This window comes from Festucalex cinctus, chromosome 8 (assembly GCF_051991245.1).
Source record: "Festucalex cinctus isolate MCC-2025b chromosome 8, RoL_Fcin_1.0, whole genome shotgun sequence".
Classification (NCBI taxonomy): Eukaryota; Metazoa; Chordata; class Actinopteri; order Syngnathiformes; family Syngnathidae; genus Festucalex; species Festucalex cinctus.
Genome location: NC_135418.1, coordinates 29,987,621 through 30,006,906, shown reverse-complemented (window position 1 = coordinate 30,006,906; position 19,286 = coordinate 29,987,621). Strand labels below are relative to the sequence as shown.

Genomic DNA, 19,286 nt, shown 5'->3' with positions numbered 1-19,286 from the left:
GCAACAGGGGGCAGACTTGGACATATTCAAGTCTGACCTGCGATCAGTTCCTTGCAAAATGGCATCTGCTCAATATTCCGTTGAAGTAATTTGGATGCACTTCACTCAAACGCTCGTGTTATATTGCTAAGATTACAAAAAAAAAAAAAAAAAGCATGCAAGGTTGTCAAGGATGACATTTAACTGGAATACATGGCGGGGGGTTACATGGTTACAGGGGAAAACGGCGCTGCTGTTGTTGTTGTGACCCGGAAGTCGGAAGTCCGTGGCATTTACCTCATGTTGAAAGGGAAACGTTTGTTTTTTTCTGTTCAAATTTTTGTGACTTCACCGACGGACCACAAGTGACGTCACTCTACAATGGCGACCACAGACCGTGAATGGTAAAACACAATTTACTCGAGTATAAAACAAGATAGCTTTCTTCATTCATACGCAACGTACGTGACAGTATTGCCGATATCTCCCGGCATGAAATTATACACTCAACTGTATGGAATGCTTATTAAATAATATCAAAACAATAAATGAAGCAAAATGACGAGAAAGTAAGTTTGCTGGAGGACGTAAAAATTAGTTTTGAGGACCAAAATAAGAAACAGTTTATCACCATCCGCCATTTTGGTTGTTTACTTTGGCCTCGAACGCTTTCAGGTCGGAAGTGGGGGGGACAAAACATCCGAGCATCCTCGAATGCAGCATAATTAGTCCCAACTTCCATACATTTCATACGTTTCACAGTTCACCTCAAGTGTCAAAGTGCAGACGAGGGCCGTTGAAAACAAGTTGGTGCATCATTAACTTTGTCCAGCGTTATTATCTTGACGTGTTACACAACAAGACGCACGACGGACGACAACAACACTCAAAGAACACTTTCATTTGACCCGAAGGCCACGTTACACATTTTCAGCTTGCTTGTTACATTTTTGTTTTTTGTTTTTTTTTACTGCGTGACGTTTTTACTTGTTTCTTCCTACTTGTAAAATATTGGATTCCTTTTGAAAACATTATATATATTACAATATATTTTTGTGTACGTACTAACTTATAGTGCAGTCTTTGATTCTCCCACGCCTTACATGAATATGTAAACATTCTTCACGGTCAAAAGAGACCATCTCCACCTCTTTAAAGCTGAATTCGCCAGTCAAAAATGTGGACTCCACTTGGGTAGTTTTGGAATTTTCCATTTTAGTTAGTTTGGATTTCGTTTTAACTTTTGTTTTTCTTAAATTTAGTTAGTTTTCATTAGTTTTCCGGGTGGTTTTGTTAGTTTTGATTAATTTTAGTTAATAAATGCTTAGTTTTAGTTTAGTTTGAGTTAGTTTCATGGGAGCGACATCATCTTTTGGTGCTTTTCTATTGGCTGCTGCGAGATGACGTCACTTTGTGTCATACCCTTTCAAACATCCTTATTCCGGTTAATATCAAAATAACTGTATATAAAAATCACATTTAAAATCATCCCCAAAGGCTCATGCATTAAATTCATTACCAAATAATACCAATAAAAACCATAATAAAAAATATACATTTTGATTGATTTGATTTGATTTATTGAACATATAAACATACAAACAAAAAGCAGAGAAACAAAAATTAAAAAAGAAAAGAAGAAAGAAAAGAAAAAAAAACAAAACATAAAATCATCACAGTTTACATGTTCAAAAGGTTAAAAAAAAAAAAAATCATCCTTTTCCTTAATAAAACAGAATTCACTGCGAAACAAATCACTTTGAATTACTCACAGTAGCCCAAAATGATTAGCATGCTAACATGCTAGCATGTTAAGAATTTTCTCCATCTGCGTTCCTTTTTTTTTTTTTAAATCATATCTGATTGACCCTCCGCCGCAGGAGTTCCAGCTGCCTTGCCACCTCGTCAGGAAGGTCCTCATTCACCTGCGTGGCGAAGTACTTCCCAACCTCTTGCACCTCTTTCTGCCAAAATGCCTGGTCCAGAGCAAAGAGCTGGTCCAAGTCCACCGGCTCCCTCAGGCCCTGCAGGTCTAAGGAATCGCGGCACGGGAGGTAGCCCACGGCGGAGGGCATAGCTCCAGCCTCGCCGTTCAGCCGGCGGAACATCCAGTCCAGGACTCGGATGTTTTCGCCAAAACCGGGCCAGAGGAAACCGGAGGCGGGGCTTTTGCGGAACCAGTTGACGTGGAAGATCTTGGGCAGCTTGACATCGGGACGCTCTGCCATGCTCAGCCAATGCGACAGGTAGTGACCAAAGTTGTAGCCGAAGAAGGGGCGCATGGCGAACGGGTCGTGCATGATCTCCTTGCCTGGGAACAGGAATGAAAAGTCCGTTGACGGCAGTTCTTCATGTGACTTCTTTCCATTCGGTGGGATGATGTCGCATGCGCCTGCAATATGTCGGTCTCAAGTCTTAACCCCGGAGCTTCTTACCCCGGGTTTTCACCGGTTGCGGTTGCGGTGCGGTTGCGGTGCGGTGCGGCGCCGCAAGCAATTAGATTCCATTCATTCGAATGGTGCAGTCTACACCGCTTGCGGGTGCGTTGCGTGTTGACTGCGGAAGGCCTGCGGCGTGCCGCAGGCCTTCCGCAAGGATAGCCTATTTTCTATTTTTGCCGGACGCCGCAGCGGTAGGCCTCCGGCAAATGGCAAGCTAGCACAAAACACATCGAGCGGGACAGGAAGACCGACGCAGTTTCAAAATAAATTTCCGGTTACCTTTCAGAATAAAATACTCGCCAGCTCCTATTTCGCAAGTTTTTCAGCAAAACGTGACGTGGGCGTCGCCGGGCCATGTGCTCATTCACGGTTTAGACACCAGCGAACATGGACGCGGAGAGGTTTAATAAATTGGAGGTGGAAAACCACAAAATAATATATGACACGGCACATCCTTTTTATAAGGACTGTAATGTATTGAGAGTTTGATGTTCGCGATTGCTTGTTGTGCCCGTCTCGCTTGCCGTACTGAGCGGCAGCCGGACGGGGAAGACAGAAATAAAGAGTGGACCCGCACTGACCCGACTCTCTTTATTAATATACTTTACAAGGACAACCAAAAAAAGGATGCTGCATGGAATCTCATAATTTTCTGCTTCTCTGTTGAGCAGACTTTCTGTATGTTTGTTGTTGTGAAATGCCACATGATCGCGCGCGCGCGGTCCCGCGAGACACGTTGGGAAGTGGGCGGCGACGGAGCTGCCGGACCGCAGCTGTGCGGAGCCGGTGTGGATTGACAAAAAAATTGACCCGTCCGGAGCACGCAGTCAAGACGCACCGCACCGCAACCGCACCGCAACCGCAGTCAGTGAAAACCCGGGGTTACGAGACCAACCTTTGTGTTCTGCTGCGGCAGTGGCCTCGGAACGCATGGCGGCTCCAACAAAGACTCCGTGCTGCCAGTTGAATGCTTCGTAGACCAGCGGGACGCCTGAAGACCAGAAAGAAAGCTTTACAGATTCTTTAGGGGTCCTTTGACGTCTACAGTATAGATCACGACATCTGGTAAAAAATCTGTTGGTGATCTGTAAACTTGGTTTGCGTAGGAGTTTATTTGGTCCCGCAATCTCAGAGCAGAACGAGGACACACCGGAGAGGCTACAAATATCGAGGTATTGACCAGATGGAGCTAGAGGAAGTCTTGGAGAGACTGCAAACGGCAAAGAGAAGCTAGCTTCAGGACCCCTTTAGGGTCAAACCTGATGGCATCGTATGCTGGTTGTAGCAGATGAAGTTCGAGTAGGACTTCATTTCGCATTGTGCCAACACACTGGTTCAGACCTAAGACATGCTGGAGGGACCAAGTCTAACCCCGAAGAGGTGGTTGGAGACATGGAAGTTTAGCTTGCCTATCGACACTTCTGCCCTCCACAAACCAGACCCAGATAAGCGGAAGAAAATGTGGATGGCGATCTGTAATGTTTTACTGCCTCATAGAATGGAGGAGTCAAATCAGACTCTTGAACTTGTCAAACCACATTATTGAAAGTCCGGTCCAGCAAGTCTTGTATGTAAGTTTTTCCTGCTCACCTTCAGGCCGGCGTCCGCCGAAAATGATGGCCTCGATGGGGACACCTTTGGGCGATTCCCAAAGCGGGTCGATGATGGGGCATTGGTCGGCCGGAGCGCAGAAGCGGGAGTTGGGGTGGGCGCAAGGTTCTCCTAAACAAGCAAACAAGGTTGACTTATCTTGACGGATCGTTGGGCATTTTTGGCCATTTTTGCTCTTTTCACCACCTCTCACCATCTTCGAGGCTCCACGGTTTGTTCTTCCAGGAAGTAACGGTGACGTCCTCAGGCAGAACCTCGTCGATGCCCTCCCAGTGCACGCCTCCGTCGCTGGTCTCTGCCACGTTGGTGAAGATGGTGTTCTTGGCAATGGCGGCCATGGCATTGGGGTTGGTCTTGGCGGAGGTTCCGGGTGCGACTCCAAAGAAGCCGTTCTCTGGGTTGATGGCTCGCAGGTCACCTAATGACAACGGAATGGCGGGAGCAATAAGAAAGCGAGACATCGGAAAGGGCTTTGGATGCTCCCGATGGTTTCCTAACCTTGGTGGTCAAACTTCATCCAGGCAATGTCGTCTCCCACGCACTCCACCTTCCAGCCGGGCAACGTGGGGCTCAACATGGCCAGGTTTGTCTTCCCGCAGGCACTGGGGAAGGCCGCTGCCATGTACTTCTTCTGGCCTGCGGGGTTGCTGATGCCCAGGATCTGATCGGTACAAGTCAGGTTTCTTTCCGAGTTAGTACCAAGTCGGCAGGGCGGGTTCTGGCAGATTAACTAGAGTGAGGTTCGCCAATTCCGGCCCTCGAAATCCAGCCTCCCAACACACCTGATAAAAAGAAGTTATCAGGCATGCTGATTATACAAATCAGGTGTGCTAGTGGGCAGAAACATTTAAAACCTTCAGGACTCCGGACCTCGAGGACTGGAATTGGCGAACCCTGAACTGGACAATTCAGCGACCTACCAGCATGTGCTCTGCCAGCCAGCCTTCCTCCTTGGCAAGGCGTGAGGCGATCCGCAGGGCCAAGCACTTCTTGCCGAGCAGAGAGTTTCCACCGTACCCGCTCCCGAAAGAGACGATCTGCCGACGTTCTGGGATGTGGGCGATCAGGGTCTGCTCAGGGTTGCAAGGCCAGTTGTTCACCAGAGGCCCTGAAAAGAGGAAACTTGCAGTCTAACTTCTTTGGAGGAGGCCTTGAGTCAAGTTGGGAGAGAAGTCTACAAACTTGTAAGTGGCAGTGGGCAGCCGACCGAGTGCAGACAGCGGACGAAGTCGCCGGTCCCGAGGGCGGCCAGAACCGCCTTCCCCATCCGGGTCATCACCCTCATGCTGGCCACCACGTAGGGCGAGTCAGTCAGCTCCACGCCGATCTTGGCCAGCGCCGATCCGACCGGTCCCATGCTGAAAGGGATCACGTACATGGTGCGACCCTTCATGCAACCCGGGAAACGTTGGCCGACAGCTGTGTCCAACTCCTCGGGTGACATCCAGCGGCCCAGCTGGCTGACGTCGCCGTCCAGGGGGGCGGGCACGGTGTCGCGGCGGTCGCGGGTCACGATCACCGTCCGGCTCTCCACGCGGGCGACGTCTCGAGGGTCCGTCCTGGCCAGCCAGCTGCAAGGGGGGAGAAGAAACTCAAATTGAGGGGAAAAAAGTATTGGGTGGCAGGTGGGGTCTGGTTGGTGATGGATTTCACTTTGATTCATCTCTCTTTCCTTTTATCTTTCCTCTGGTCTCCTGACCTTCTGAATGTCACAACTCTGAAGTATCCGGTTAAGGTGAAAGGTCATGGGATTTTTATTAGCTTTCAGGTGAATTAAAAACAAAAAACTCCGCCTACCAGTTGTGGTACTTGGGCAACTTCTTGATCATGCCCTGCTCCTCCAGCTGGGCCAGGATGTTCCGGTTCTCCTCGTCGGAGCCGTCGCAGATGTGAAGCGTGTCCGGCTGGCACAGCGTCGCATTGGCCTCCACAAATTCTCTGACGGCCGGGCTGAGGGCGCTCAGCTCGCCCTGCAGCACCCGCGGACCGCCGTGCTTTGAAGACTGGTGCCGAGGAGGCATCGCGATCGGCTGGGTAACAAACGCGAGTCTGAGGGAGAGGATGAGAAGGACGAATGGCGCACGGTCGAAGAAGTAGCGACAAACATGAACTTTTTTAAACCAGCTGCAGAATCAAAGACTAAACTAACCAACTAACTTACTAACTACCCACCTCACATGGTGAAGAAGGGCTATCACAAACTAACTTACAAACAACTCAAGCAACCGACTAGCAATACCAGTAACCATTAACTAACCACGAGACAACAAACAAATGAAATAAATGAGCTCACTAACCAACTCAATAAACTGCTGAATGTAATAACTAACCAACTAGTGTATAACTGACTGAGCGATAAACTGTTAAATAAATGAACAAACTAACTACAGTATAAAACAAATGAACTTACCAACTAGCAGATGAATGAAAGTTACTGCCAAACTGATTAACTAAACTACTACCTTTCTTAATAGGTATGAGAAAAACTAACTCACTCACTAACTAATCAGAATGACTGAATTATTGACTAACTAACTAACCAGAATAACTGAATGATTAACTAACTAACTCACTCACTCACTCCAGAAAATACATGATGACCAAGCTAATAATAGCCAAATAACTAACAAACACTGACTAACCTACTAACAAACGCACAAAGCAGAGAAATAACCAAGTAACTAGCTACCCACCAACTTGAATCTGCTGAATGATGCATCCTGGACATTGAACATTGACAACCTGCTACGTAAGAAAGTTAGATGACTAGTAACGATGCAAACTAGCGATAGCCATTGTGAAGAAGTTGCATGATTGACTTCTTAGCACGTTTACCGGGAACTCACAATTCCCTTACTAACAAATACACTTTACAAGCTAAGTGAAAATGTAGCCCGGTAAGTCAAGTAAATTGGATCCGAACAAAATAACCAGATAACTATGCGCTAACTAAGCGATGCCCTTGGATATGCCGAATGAGGATGTACTGCATCCTGCACCCTGTGGAACGCCTCACTCACATCAACGACTTAATGAGCTACTTACTAGCTTGTTAAGTAACTATTAAGAATGGAGGGTGACTAGTGGTCATGCCTAATGTGGTCCATAAAGTGAAGATGGATGCCGACGAACCTGACTCGTTATCTTGGTTCCGCCGCTTATGGTGATGTCATCTGCTTTGCGTGTGCGTGTTTGGGCGCTCTTTTTATCCTCTAGGACGTCCCACCAGAAGGCGGGGCCCAGCCCAGCCCGACCTGGCCTGGCCGGGCTCTTTGGTGGCCCCACGCGTTGTCTGGCTATGTTGTCAAAGTGGTTTGATGAAGACTTTACAGCCTATTGATTATTGATCATCTTATCTGCGCCCCCACCCCCTTTTACCGCGCTGCACAGATCAAATATCCCATCATGACAAGCACTTGCCTTTGAACTTTGACCCACTTTGACGTAAGACGACGGCGTGTCTCCGTCATTGGATGACCCCGGGGGTCTCCTCACCTGAGCCACTCGACATGTACATGTATGGATTTCGTATTGTAGCGTTTGGCAATAACGCCACAAGTTGGGATGTCACCTGTTTATTTCTATGTATTATTTCAGAGACAGAATAAACATGATGTCTTCTGCGTATGCCTTTTTTTTTTTTTTTTTTTTTTACACATTCAGTAGATCAAGAGTCAAAATATTTGTTGTTGTTCTTTTTGCAAATCAATGACTTTATTTGAGGAGCAACTTTTTAATTTTGCGGAGCAGTTTTTTTAATCGCACAAACCTGAAGCGAGAGTTTTATTCAACAAGAAAAAGATGACGAGGGGATACATTGTCGTATCTGACAATATTTCGTGAAAGGTTTTATATTCACAAATTATTTTACTTATTTAGGTAGGTGGTAGCCAGCCAGTTAGCTAGCTGGCCAGGTAGCTAGTTAGCTAGGTAATTTGTCTGTTGGTAGTTATTTTTAAATTATCCAGTTAGTTAGTTAGTTAGTTAGTTAAACACTGTGCTAGCTAGCAATTCGTATGTTGTAGTTTGTTTTTTTAAGCTAGTTTATTCTGTAGGCCTACTTGTACATCTGTTTGTTTTTTTCTTTCGTTAGTTAGTTAGTTAAACAATGTGCTAGCTAGTTAGTCAGTTTGTATGTTGTAATGTGTCTTGTTTTGTTGACGTCAACGTGTGGATCAAGGTGCACATATTTGCACGAGTGCGCAAGTATCTGGTTCGAACAAACATGTTGATGTGAACTTTTTTTTTTTTCTGTGAATGTTTTCTGCGCATGTACATGTGAGTTTCAGTTTAGTTTATTGAAAGGACGTGCATAGTAACATGAAAAAGATGGCTGCACCAGATTTAGCACAATGCTAGTTCATGTAAGTTCATTCAGCAATCAATGAATTTATTTGAGGTCGTGTTAATGTGTCAACAAGTCAAGACGGTTTTTGGGAGGGTTCTAAAACTTGTCTGGAATCTCTTTGATTTTCATTTGTACTTGCCCCCCAATTGTGATCAAACTCCATATTGTGACTTTCATCAGCGTTCCAATAATTCTTCCTTGAAGGTGTCACATTAATCTCCATGTTCACTTCCTGTACCTGCTCCATATTTTCACGTTTCACTTCCTTTAGGCGTCCCAATACTTTTGTGTGAAACGGCTGAGCGCCTCACGTTCTTGTACGGTACGTTTGATGGGAGCGCCACCTTGAGTTCATCCGGTGTAACGACACATGTCTGTGTTTGACTTGAACAGCTCAAAGTTGACTCTTTTGTCTCTCACTGTTGCCGTGGTGACATAATCCATCTCCATGGCAACGGTAAACAGGTTCGTCGGCGTGTCACTTACGCACACGTGTAACACGAGCTTGAGGATGGAGGGCCACACAGCATCACAAACACAAACAGCACACAGGAAAGATGGAGGAGGAGATACGCCGTATGGTAAAAAAAAAATAAAAAAAATTTGTGGTTATGAATATGTTCAAATCAATATGAATATGATTGCGTGTGAGCGCAGGAAAGCTCACGTCAATGCAGAAAAGGACTTGGCAGACAAATGGCGATTCTTCACGCAACTCTGCAAGGAGGTACAACCAACTATATTTGTTTTACTTTCTCTTTTATTTTGTCATTGATTTCTTTGGACTTTTGTCAGTTTTGGTCCTCCGTACTTCACCCGTCTCGACTTTTGTATCGACTCATCTTATCTCCCTTTTTTTGTTTTATGTCAGTATGAGATGGAGAGCATCAATTTGCAGGATGCATCCTCAGCGGACGCTCCCAAACGACCGACAAGTCTTCCACAGGTATGAACATCCAGCTACCAGTTTACGTTTGCAACGATTTAGCAACCAAACTTCTACTTCCTACTTATCTCCTTACCGACTAACCAGTCGGACCGACCTGCTCACCTACTACTACTAGTTATCTGTCGACCAATTCTCTGGCGAGGCGGTCTTGTCTAGTTACAAAAAAACGACCTGCTGATGACCTCGCGGGCAACCTATTTAATTACCTACCGAATTTTGTCTGCCATTTTTAATCTGAGTCTCAGTTTGAGTCCAATTTCAGTCACGTGTGTTCGTTTTTCTTACAGTTAGTCGACCTCATCCCATTTTCATTTAGTCGACTATGAATCTTGCATTTTAGTCCATGAAAACATCATTTTATTCGTTTTATTCAATCCTTTTTATATAGAATTTGTCATGGCTTAGGGTTCATTTTGGTTCAGTTTGTCCTCATGTTTCTTGAAGTTGAGTCATGATCTGTGTTTTGTGTTATTGTCACATCTACGTGTTTGCCTGCCCTTCCTCGTCTGTCAACCAATCAGCATCCTCTGCTACTTTGTGTCTTGCCCAGCTGTGTTTAATCGGCAATTAGTGTGTGTGTGTTTAGTATCTTGTCTCCCCTCTGTGCGCGTCGATTCATTGTTGTTTTCCCTCACGTCATGCTGCCCGTTTTGCCCTTAAGTTCCCCCCACGTTTTGGCTTGATAGTTTTTTGGATGTTGTTGTTTTTCTCAGCCATATCCTTGTTTACCTATTGTCTTGCTTAATTAAATCTTTTTTTTTTTTGGATTGCACCTCTGCCTCCTCGCCCCGTTTCCCTGCATCTGGGTCCTCTACCCTCCACATAATTACACTTTTAACACACAATTCTTGTCATTGGTATAGCGACACGGCATAATTATTCATTTTTATGTTCTAACACTTCAAATTCCATTCCAAAATAGAACAACAAAAATTCTGAAATTATTAACTCGCAGTATTCTCAGTTTTTTTGTATTTATTATTTATTTTTTTATTGCTAATACATGGTCTTTAGATGGTCTTTAGCTTCACTTTTATCACTCATTTGCCCTCCTAAGTCATTAAATGTCTTTTTATCAGTCTCGGGGGTGCTGATGCAATTTTTTTATTTAAGACCTCTCCCATTTTTAAAATAGATTTTCATTTTACATATCTTTTAAAATTTGATGTTTTATTTTTCAGTAAAAAAAAAAGAAACAAAAAACTGTTGTTTTGTATGGACCAAAATTGCCAAAATTCGAAATAAATAAATGACTAAATAAATAAATTACTAAATAAACAAATGACTAAAAGTGAAAATAAAAACGGATTTATTTCCATTTATATTTATTTTTTTTAAATATAATTTTTGAATTATATTTTTCTGTATTAATTTTTATTTTCACTTTTAGTCATTTATTTATTTATTTATTTCGAATTTTGTCAGTTTTGGTCCTCCATAGTTTTGGCGGTGACGTAACGAATTCCCCGCGATACCTGTCCGCCTTTAGGCAGGAAACTCCCCTGAGTGAGTCAGGTCTCGGCGATGACGTCACGTCACCACGAGACCCGTATGTAGAAGGCGGAAGTAGACGGAAAACAACATCAGCAGCAACAGACAGGCAGCTTCGACTCGGCTCAGTTTTTGGGCGGCCAGATTTATCCACGAAGAGGCGGGAAAAAAATTCAAAGAAATAGAAGAAAAGCCAAATCTTTCATTCGTCAGGAATACGAGCGTCTTTTGGGTTGTCCGCAAGCATGTCTGTGTTCGCCAAGTGGTTCGGCACCGGCGGCGGCGGCAAAGGCGGCAAAGCGCCCACAGCGCAGGAGGCAGTCCAGAAACTTCGCGAGACCGAAGACATGTTGGGCAAAAAGCAGGAATTCCTCGAGAAGAAAATCGAGCAGGAGATTATGACGGCCAAGAAACACGGCATGAAAAACCAGCGAGGTGAGAGTTCGCTTTTTGGACTTTCCAATCGTCATGACCTCGTTTTATGGACCAGGCGGGCTAATAACTTGGCGAAGTTGACGAGATCCTGCGGGAATCCATTTTTAAATCACCTTGACGGGCGGAGCCGTTTCAAAATAAATAAATAAATAATACAGGTGGGAAAGTAAGCACACTGTACTTAAGTAAATGGACTCACTCTTGAGTAGAAGTACAGATACTTATGTAAAGACGAAGTCATAATGCAACGAACAAATATTTTAACTCATTCACTGCCAGTCATAGAAAATTTTTACATTTCCAATACTCACGTGATATTACATTCAATAATTATATATAAACCGAATCTACCAAATAACAGAATAGACTCCCTACTTTTTGTCCCGTCCCGTTCTTTTATAATTGACAGCAGAAAAATGTAGGTTTGCCAAAATACAGCCATTTCTCCCATGGACTCTGAAACGGTGTTTATTTCCTATAAAATGGGGCAATGATGTCATCTACCGGTGGTTGGGCATCAGTAAAGTTGTTTCCAAGTTTGATATTTACAGTGGAGCATGCTCAGATTCGCCCCCATTTAGCACCGCTCTAAAAAATACAATTGACAAGTATACTTGTCAAAGGCAGTGAATTTATTAATAATTCTTTAATTTATTTATTTTTGTGATTAATCTGTGAATCGGATATAAAAAAAAAGTGTCAGTGCATAAATTGCACAAATAATGATACAGATTCAGTCTGTAACATGTCAGAAAATCGGCAAAAATGCTAATCGTTTTTCTTTGTTTTTTTAAAGTGGAAAAAAAAACAGTTTTTAAATGTCTTATCTTGATTCAACACAAAGATTTGTCTACTTTCATTTAGGAGGCAGAAATCTTTCCTTTTGGCAGCTGAAATATTTGAACAATTTTAAGATGATCAACGTCTCTAAACAATTCATTATGAAAATAGTTATAAATGAATTTGAAAATTGCTGCACTTGTTGTTCAAATTGTATTGAAGGAAAATGTGACTTTTGTTTTCCGTATTGTTGACACATTCAAAACAAAACAAAACAAAACAAAACAAGCAATGACAAGCGAGAGCACGCAATCCATCAGGTCACATTATTCATCCTATCATAACGGAGGATTCATTTTCTACTTGACCCAAATGAGTCAACATCTTATCTAAAATCAAATGTATTATATTCATATTATATCATTATTAATATAAAAGGTATTAAATAAGATAATATAGTATAATTGAATAATGATAGAATCATTATTATTTATGAATAATTGAATAATAATAATACATGTTTTTTTTTTTTCGCATTTGTCCCAGGCAGCGATGTTCACTTCCACTTGTGTCTTACTTGCGCTAATGTTTCCCCCGGCGGTTTGATGTGGATCTCGCTTGCGGTGTAAAATGTTCCCGTTAATGGCCGGAAGAAACAGGAAGTGTTTGTCTTAATTGACAAAACCGTTCCGAACACACTAAGAAAGCAATTAAAAGTGGTACCTTGACTTATCATCTCAAAAATAACTTCCCTTGTCTTGGAAAAGCCCTTCATCAATTTCAGCCCCCCCCCCCCAAAAAAAAAGAACATTTTTAAACATGTTTTTAAAGAAAGATAATAACATTACCGAATAAAAATATGCAAAATTTATTTAGAGTGCACAATGGAATCGAATGGCGAGAAATCGAGTGTTTCCATAGCAGACGTTAGCATGATTAGCAGTTGTCGGTTTTCTGGATCATAAAGCAGATGTTGTCAAACAATAAATTGTCAGCGTTTGCCTCGAAATCGCCGGGCTTCCTTTTCAAGCGCTTCTTCCGACAAACCATTCGGGTGTGCGAGAGGGCCAAACTTGAATGTCGACATAGCTAAACCAGCTTCTTTGAAAGACGACGTCATTGATGATGACTCGTCGCGTCGCGTGAGTTCCGCTCCACAAACGCAAAACACGAACGAGATGCAATGTTGGCTGCACCGTTTGACCTTGAAAGAATATTTCATCGCAATTTTTTTGTAGTATTTTTTTTTTAAATCATATTTTAGGATTTCGATTGATCACACGGCCCCAATGTTGCTTAAAAAAGTATGACATCATTGTGTTTTTTTTTTTGGGTCCCTTTTCTCGAATTTGCATTGTTTATCCTGTAACCAAATAAGCCTTTTTTTTTTTTAAACAAACTTTAACTTACGCAAAAATAATTGATTTTAGAAAAATAACGTCAAAAAGTGTTTTCCCCTGAAATTTTCAAGAAAGAATTGACTTTAGAAAAAAAAACATCAACAAAGTCTTTTTTTTTTTTTTTTCTGGCATTTTTAAGAAATACTTGATATTAAAAAAATAAGATTAAAAAAAAAGTGGTTTTGCCTGGAATTTTTAAGAAATTATTGATTTTAGAAAAATAATGTCAAAAAGTATTTTTTTTTTCTGGCATTTTTAAGAAATAATCGATTTTAGAAAAATAATGTCCAAATATTTTTTTCCCGGAATTTTTAAGAAAATTGATTATATAAAAATAATATCAAAAAATGTTTTTTCTTTTCTTGGAGTTTTTAAGAATTAATTGCTTTCAGAAAAATAATGTTATAATGTTCCTGGAATTTTTGTCCACTTTTTGTATTGCATATGTGTGTGCATGTATTTGTGAGCGTGTCCTTTGTCCCAGCGGCATGACAACCAGCAAAAAAAAAAAAAAAGAAAAGAAAAAGGTTGTAGCCTGGTTGTCTCCGAGGAAGGTTCCAAATCAGATAAACGCGACACTAACAATGTTACCTGGCCAGAAAAGCATCTGGTGTGCTTTTTTATCTGCCGATTATTCCCCTGCTGCACTCACGGGCCAGATTGAAGAGATACAACATCATAACTTGTTTATCTAAAAAAAAAAAAAAAAAAAAAAAAAAAAGTGCTTGAGCGATCCAAACTCCTCATGACAATCTTGTCTTTATATGTTGGTCATTATGGAAAGACGCACAACTGTTCACAAATTCATTCCATATTTCACAAATAACACGTCAGTTGGTGTTGTGTGAATGCAAAATGGCCGCCAATTCAGCTGGCAGATCCCTCTGGTGTATTGCAACAACGCCATCAGGCTCTCAACTGTGCCATTAACAATGCAAGCAAATGAGTTGACAGCAAGAAGAGGAGAAAAATCACATCGGGAATTCAAAATAAAAAATAAAAAATGGAATGAGCAACTTCACCAAAAAATACGGAAGCATTCACTTGAAAAAAAAACCTCTTGTTTTTCATACTATTTTTTTTAGGGGTGGAGCTTTGTTTTTTGTTTTGTTTTTTCTTTTTTTTTTAAATATTTTTTTCCGTTTTACTGAATATTTTTTTCTGTCATTAAAAAATAAAAAAATAAAAAATATTCATTTTTTTTTATATTTCTTTTCTGTTTTACTGATTTTTTGTCATAAAAAATATTAAGAAAAACAGGGAAAATAATATTCAGAAAAATGGGGGGAAACAAGATTTAAAAAAAAGAGAGAAAAAAATATTCAAAAAAACAGAGCACCAACATCTCAATTTTGTTTCTGTTTTTGAAATATTTTTTTGTTTTGTTTTTTGGAATGTTTTTCCCCTTGTTTTTGTGAATATTTTTTCCCCTGTTTTTCTGATATTTTTTTATGACAGAAAAAACAGGAGGAAAAATTACTTACAAAAACAGGAGAAAAAAATATTCAGAAAAACGGGGGGGAAACATTATTTAAAAAACAAAACAAAAAACAGTCCAAATCCAGTCAAACAGTCAGTCAAAATGGCTGCCAGTCAACGAGTTAATTGCGCCTTCGTTTTCCAATTGACTCGGGTGAAGCTCGCAACTCAATTTAAAAAAACAAACCAAATCAAACAAAATATGCTTGACTACTTGGTTGACTTAACGACTTTTGCGTGGCCCCGCCCACTCGCCCGCCCGCAGCGGCCCTGCAGGCGCTGAAGAGGAAAAAACGTTACAGCAAACAGCTGGAGCAGATCGACGGCACGCTGTCCACCATCGAGTTCCAGCGGGAGGCGCTAGAGAACGCCAACACCAACACGGAAGTGCTGAAGAACATGGGCTTCGCCGCCAAGGCCATGAAGGCGGCGCACAAAGAGCTGTAAGACCAACGCAAACGCGCGCACGTGCACCTCACTGGAAATCAAGTTCAAAACATAAATACATTTGATTGTCAATTTTTATTATCTATAGTGACGAAATGATTCATCGTTTTAAGCATTTTTTAAATGGGAATGTATTTTTTTTTAAATTTGACTAGTTTCTACAATAAATCACAACTGAAACGAGAATTTCATGAACTAAATCAATACAAAATTTGAGTAAATTCGCTTTAATGCAATCAATAAAATACTTTATTTTAATGTTAAATTATTAAAACTCATTTTTAAGCATTATTTTTATTTATTTATTTTTTTTACAATAATTATGGAATATGAGATAAGCAGCAAATTCCATCCAGATTTTGTGTCTCTTAACTCATATTCCAACAAACACAATATTAATCATAATAAAGTGTTTTGACACATGCGAAGTATTGTAAAGACAATTTGAATGGAAAAGAATAATTATTATATTTGTTTATTGACACATTGAATTTTTTTTTTTTTTTTTTATTTAAAAAAAAAAAAAAAAAACTCACCCATTTGTCCATCCAAGCCTATTCCAGCCGTCTTCTATTTTCAATAACCATTTTTTTTTAACTCATTTTAACTTGTTTGGATCATTTATACTCTGCTGCCACCTGCTGACCGCTTTTTGTAATTACTACCATTTCTTCAACCGTTGTAGCATTAATAAACAAAAACGTATAAATACGTTTTTTTGGGAGGATTGAAATGTTTGAAATAGAACGTAATTATACGTTTTTGTGAGCCGCCGAGTTCCAGCTTGCGCGTGTGCGTGCGTCGTCAGGAACGTGGACAGCGTGGACGACCTGATGTCGGACATCATGGAGCAGCAGGAGCTGGCGCAGGAAATCACCGACGTCATTTCCAACCCCATCGGTTTCGGCGACCAGGTGGACGAGGTTCGGACCGAGCGCGCGACCGTTTGGTTTTGCTTCCTTGACCTCAAACGAGTCCGCCGACCCCTCAGGATGAGCTGATGGCCGAGCTGGAGGAGATGGAGCAGGAAGAGCTGGACCGGAATCTCCTGGACGTGGAAGGAGCGCCCGACGTCACCCTGCCCAGCGTCCCGTCCACCTCGCTGCCCGCCAGACCAGGTCTGACAAATACGCCCACTTTTACTCTTACACTCACACTTCATTTATTCATTTTTGCACAGTGAGGCGATTTAAAAATTTTTCATTGGAATTAATCGCATGACTTTAATATAACATAACATAAACGTGGAAGAAAAATGTTAAACAAATAAAAATATGGTTGCATCTTTTAGTCATTCATACAGTCATTTCATAATAATTCATAAAATGCAGTTCAAATTTAAAAGATGTATTGTACGGTAAAAAAAAAAAAAAAAAGTGTGATATTGGTTTGTGTTGGTCATTTTTCTGCCACTAGATGGCATAATTTAATTTGTAAGACAGCACTGTAAAAAAAAGTGTGATAGTGATTTTTCTGCCACTAGATGGCATAATTGCATTTGTAAGGTGTGCCGTCAAGGGCTGAACTTGGAAAATATGATTATGAAGAAATGGGAAATACAAAAATTGAAAAGAATCAGGACTATGAAGAAACGAAACAATTCCAAAAGTATGGAGGACCAAAACTCCCAAAATTCAAAATAAATAAAAATACATAAAGAAATAACAAATAATAATAGTGGAAATAAAAATGAATATAAAAAATATGTATCATTCGAAAATTATATCCAAAAAAATAAATATAAATGGAAATAAAAAGAGCTACATAAATAAATAAATGCATTTGTATTTAATTTTTCAATTACATTTTTTTATACCCGTTTTTTATTTTCACTTTTAGTCATTTATATATTTTAAATTTTGGCAGTTTTGGAAAAAATAAAAAAATAACTGGAAATAAAAAGAGCAATATATATATATATATATATATATATATATATATATATATATAAACATTTGTATTAGATTTTTGAGTTAGATTTTGATGATGCCGTTGTCGCGTTTGTTGCCTTTCAGCCAAGAAGAGGGAGGAGGAAGACGACTTGGACATGGCCGACCTGCAGGCTTGGGCCACCAACTAAAAGTCGAGCGGACGATTGTGAGGGGCGGAGGGGGCAAGTTTGCCGCCAACCGTCGTGACGCACGCGCCCGTGTCGTCGCCCGTGTCGTCGTCCGTGTCGTCGTCCGTCCCGATTGGAGTCGTACACTTTGCAGGTGGAAGCAATCAATGTGAACAATCGGCTCATTTGTGTGCACGAGAGCTTCCATCCAAAACAACAACAACAACACTACTCAGAATATTTGTGCTACTTATATTCTTAAAAAAAAAAAAAAACAGAAAAGCCCCCCCCCCCCAAAAAAAAAAGAGACATATAAGTTGAAGATGGCGGGACGCAGAAGCCGAAGTCCCGTCCTGACTTTTTGGCAACGTTTTATAATCTCACGCTTCACACTGTACTGTTCAATAAACAAAAAGCTGCCAGACTCAAAGAAATGGTTTTGATTGGAGAAGGTCGCACTTGATGAGCGCCGCCATTTCCACCTCAACAACACACTTTAAGACGCGATACTGTATGCCCAAAAATGGACGCCGGTACGCATTTGGACTGTTTGCGTGTTTGGGTGACTTTTATTCATTATTATTATAAAAATAAATAAACGCCAAACCGCAAACGGTCCAAGTGTGTACCGGCGTCCATTTTAGGATTATTATTATTATTATTATTATTAATAATAATAATATATTTTCTTCTGTTTTGTCTATTTTTTGGGTGTGCATGTGTCTGTTTTTTTTTTTGTTTTTTTTATGAGTGACTGTGTTTTTGCATGTTTGTGTGTGTTTTGAGTATGAGTGTGTTTTTGTGCGCCTTTTTTTTTGGAATGTGTTTGTGCAAGTGTGTCGGTTTTTGTGTAAATATTTCGTCTGTGTGCTCGTGTATGTGTGCATGAGGTGAGTTTGTGAATTTGAATGTATGTGCATGTCGGTGTATGTAAAATGGCTGCCGTATCTTTTTTGAGGGTGTTCGACCATGTGTTTAAAAAACAAAAACAAAAAACCCCGGCGATGGTCTCGACTAGTTAGTCTGTCAATGAGTGATAAATCCAAAGTGAAACATTCGCCACTTTTCCATCGGTTCGTTCTTTACATAAACGGGTCCAAGGTTCAATTGCGCGACATCGGAACGAGCAGTGGCAAGCTGGAAGGTTGTGGAAGGTTAAATGCTTACATATGTATGGATATATATTTTTAATATTCATAGTTTGGGAAAAAAAATTATTCTCATTCTCATTTTAAATTGTATTTATAAAAAAATGTAATATCTTACCAATTTTTTTTTTTTTTTTTTCAAATGTATATGTAATAGTTTTTTACTTTTGCTCATGTTTATATTTACAAATAGTGAAGGTATTATTGATATGAGATTGAAAATGTCCAGTCATGAAGGGGGTGGGGGGGTGACATAAAAGCTGGCAGCGGTGGGATTCGAACCCACGCCTCCGAAGAGACTGGAGCCTTAATCCAGCGCCTTAGACCGCTCGGCCACACGACCCTGTCTGCTCTCGTCCTACTTGGCTTGTAAACATCCGGTCATGTGACACCAGCACATCACTCTTAAGTAACATTTTTTTTTTTTTTTAAGGATGTGTTGTCAATTTGGATTTCCAGGTCCAAAATGAAATTGCACCCGAGTGCATGACGTCACACCTCAAATGAAAGCTCGTGATTATTATCTCAATGTAAGCTCATTTAATGAAGTGATGATGAAAAATGTTTCTCTTTAATCAACAAAATTGACTCTGGAAAAGATTAAAAAAAAAATTAAATAAATCAATTTGCAACAATGGTGCACGGAGTCATATCTCAAATGAAAGCTTTGCATATCCAGGATTATTTTCTTGGTAAAATGCATTGTCAAGTAACCAGGA

General features: G+C 40.7%; 3 protein-coding genes and 1 non-coding gene across 6 annotated transcripts; 2 read left to right on the top strand and 2 right to left on the bottom strand.

Annotated features, from left to right (window-relative positions):
* Positions 1-223: 223 nt before the first annotated feature.
* On the top strand, positions 224-11,004 carry LOC144023352 (uncharacterized). Of its 3 annotated transcripts, XM_077528662.1 has the most exons (6): positions 8,359-8,395; positions 8,651-8,701; positions 8,845-8,960; positions 9,037-9,106; positions 9,251-9,325; positions 10,818-11,004. In XM_077528662.1, exons 3-6 carry the CDS (start codon positions 8,891-8,893, stop codon positions 11,002-11,004), a joined length of 402 nt encoding a protein of 133 aa, XP_077384788.1. In that variant the 5' UTR covers positions 8,359-8,395; positions 8,651-8,701; positions 8,845-8,890. The 3 variants fall into 3 exon arrangements, 2 of the variants coding, with proteins under 2 accessions (XP_077384787.1, XP_077384788.1); XM_077528661.1 differs by lacking the exons at positions 8,359-8,395; positions 8,651-8,701 and adding an exon at positions 224-383; XR_013284535.1 differs by lacking the exons at positions 8,359-8,395; positions 8,651-8,701; positions 8,845-8,960; ... (1 more) ...; positions 9,251-9,325; positions 10,818-11,004 and adding exons at positions 224-383; positions 1,860-2,408.
* On the bottom strand, positions 1,833-6,071 carry pck1 (phosphoenolpyruvate carboxykinase 1 (soluble)). The gene is made up of 8 exons (XM_077528663.1): positions 5,829-6,071; positions 5,214-5,602; positions 4,952-5,139; positions 4,530-4,692; positions 4,225-4,449; positions 4,011-4,142; positions 3,316-3,411; positions 1,833-2,290 (listed from the first exon to the last, which is right to left on the bottom strand). Exons 1-8 carry the CDS (start codon positions 6,050-6,052, stop codon positions 1,833-1,835), a joined length of 1,875 nt encoding a protein of 624 aa, XP_077384789.1. The 5' UTR covers positions 6,053-6,071.
* Positions 10,899-19,202, top strand: LOC144023351 (charged multivesicular body protein 4b-like). Its single transcript, XM_077528660.1, has 5 exons — positions 10,899-11,254; positions 15,179-15,356; positions 16,169-16,283; positions 16,352-16,478; positions 17,376-19,202. The coding sequence occupies exons 1-5, from the start codon at positions 11,065-11,067 to the stop codon at positions 17,438-17,440; spliced, it is 675 nt and encodes a 224-aa protein (XP_077384786.1). The 5' UTR covers positions 10,899-11,064; the 3' UTR covers positions 17,441-19,202.
* Positions 18,829-18,910, bottom strand: trnal-aag (transfer RNA leucine (anticodon AAG)). Its single transcript has one exon. It is a non-coding gene; the product is annotated as a tRNA-Leu (tRNA).
* Positions 19,203-19,286: the final 84 nt, after the last annotated feature.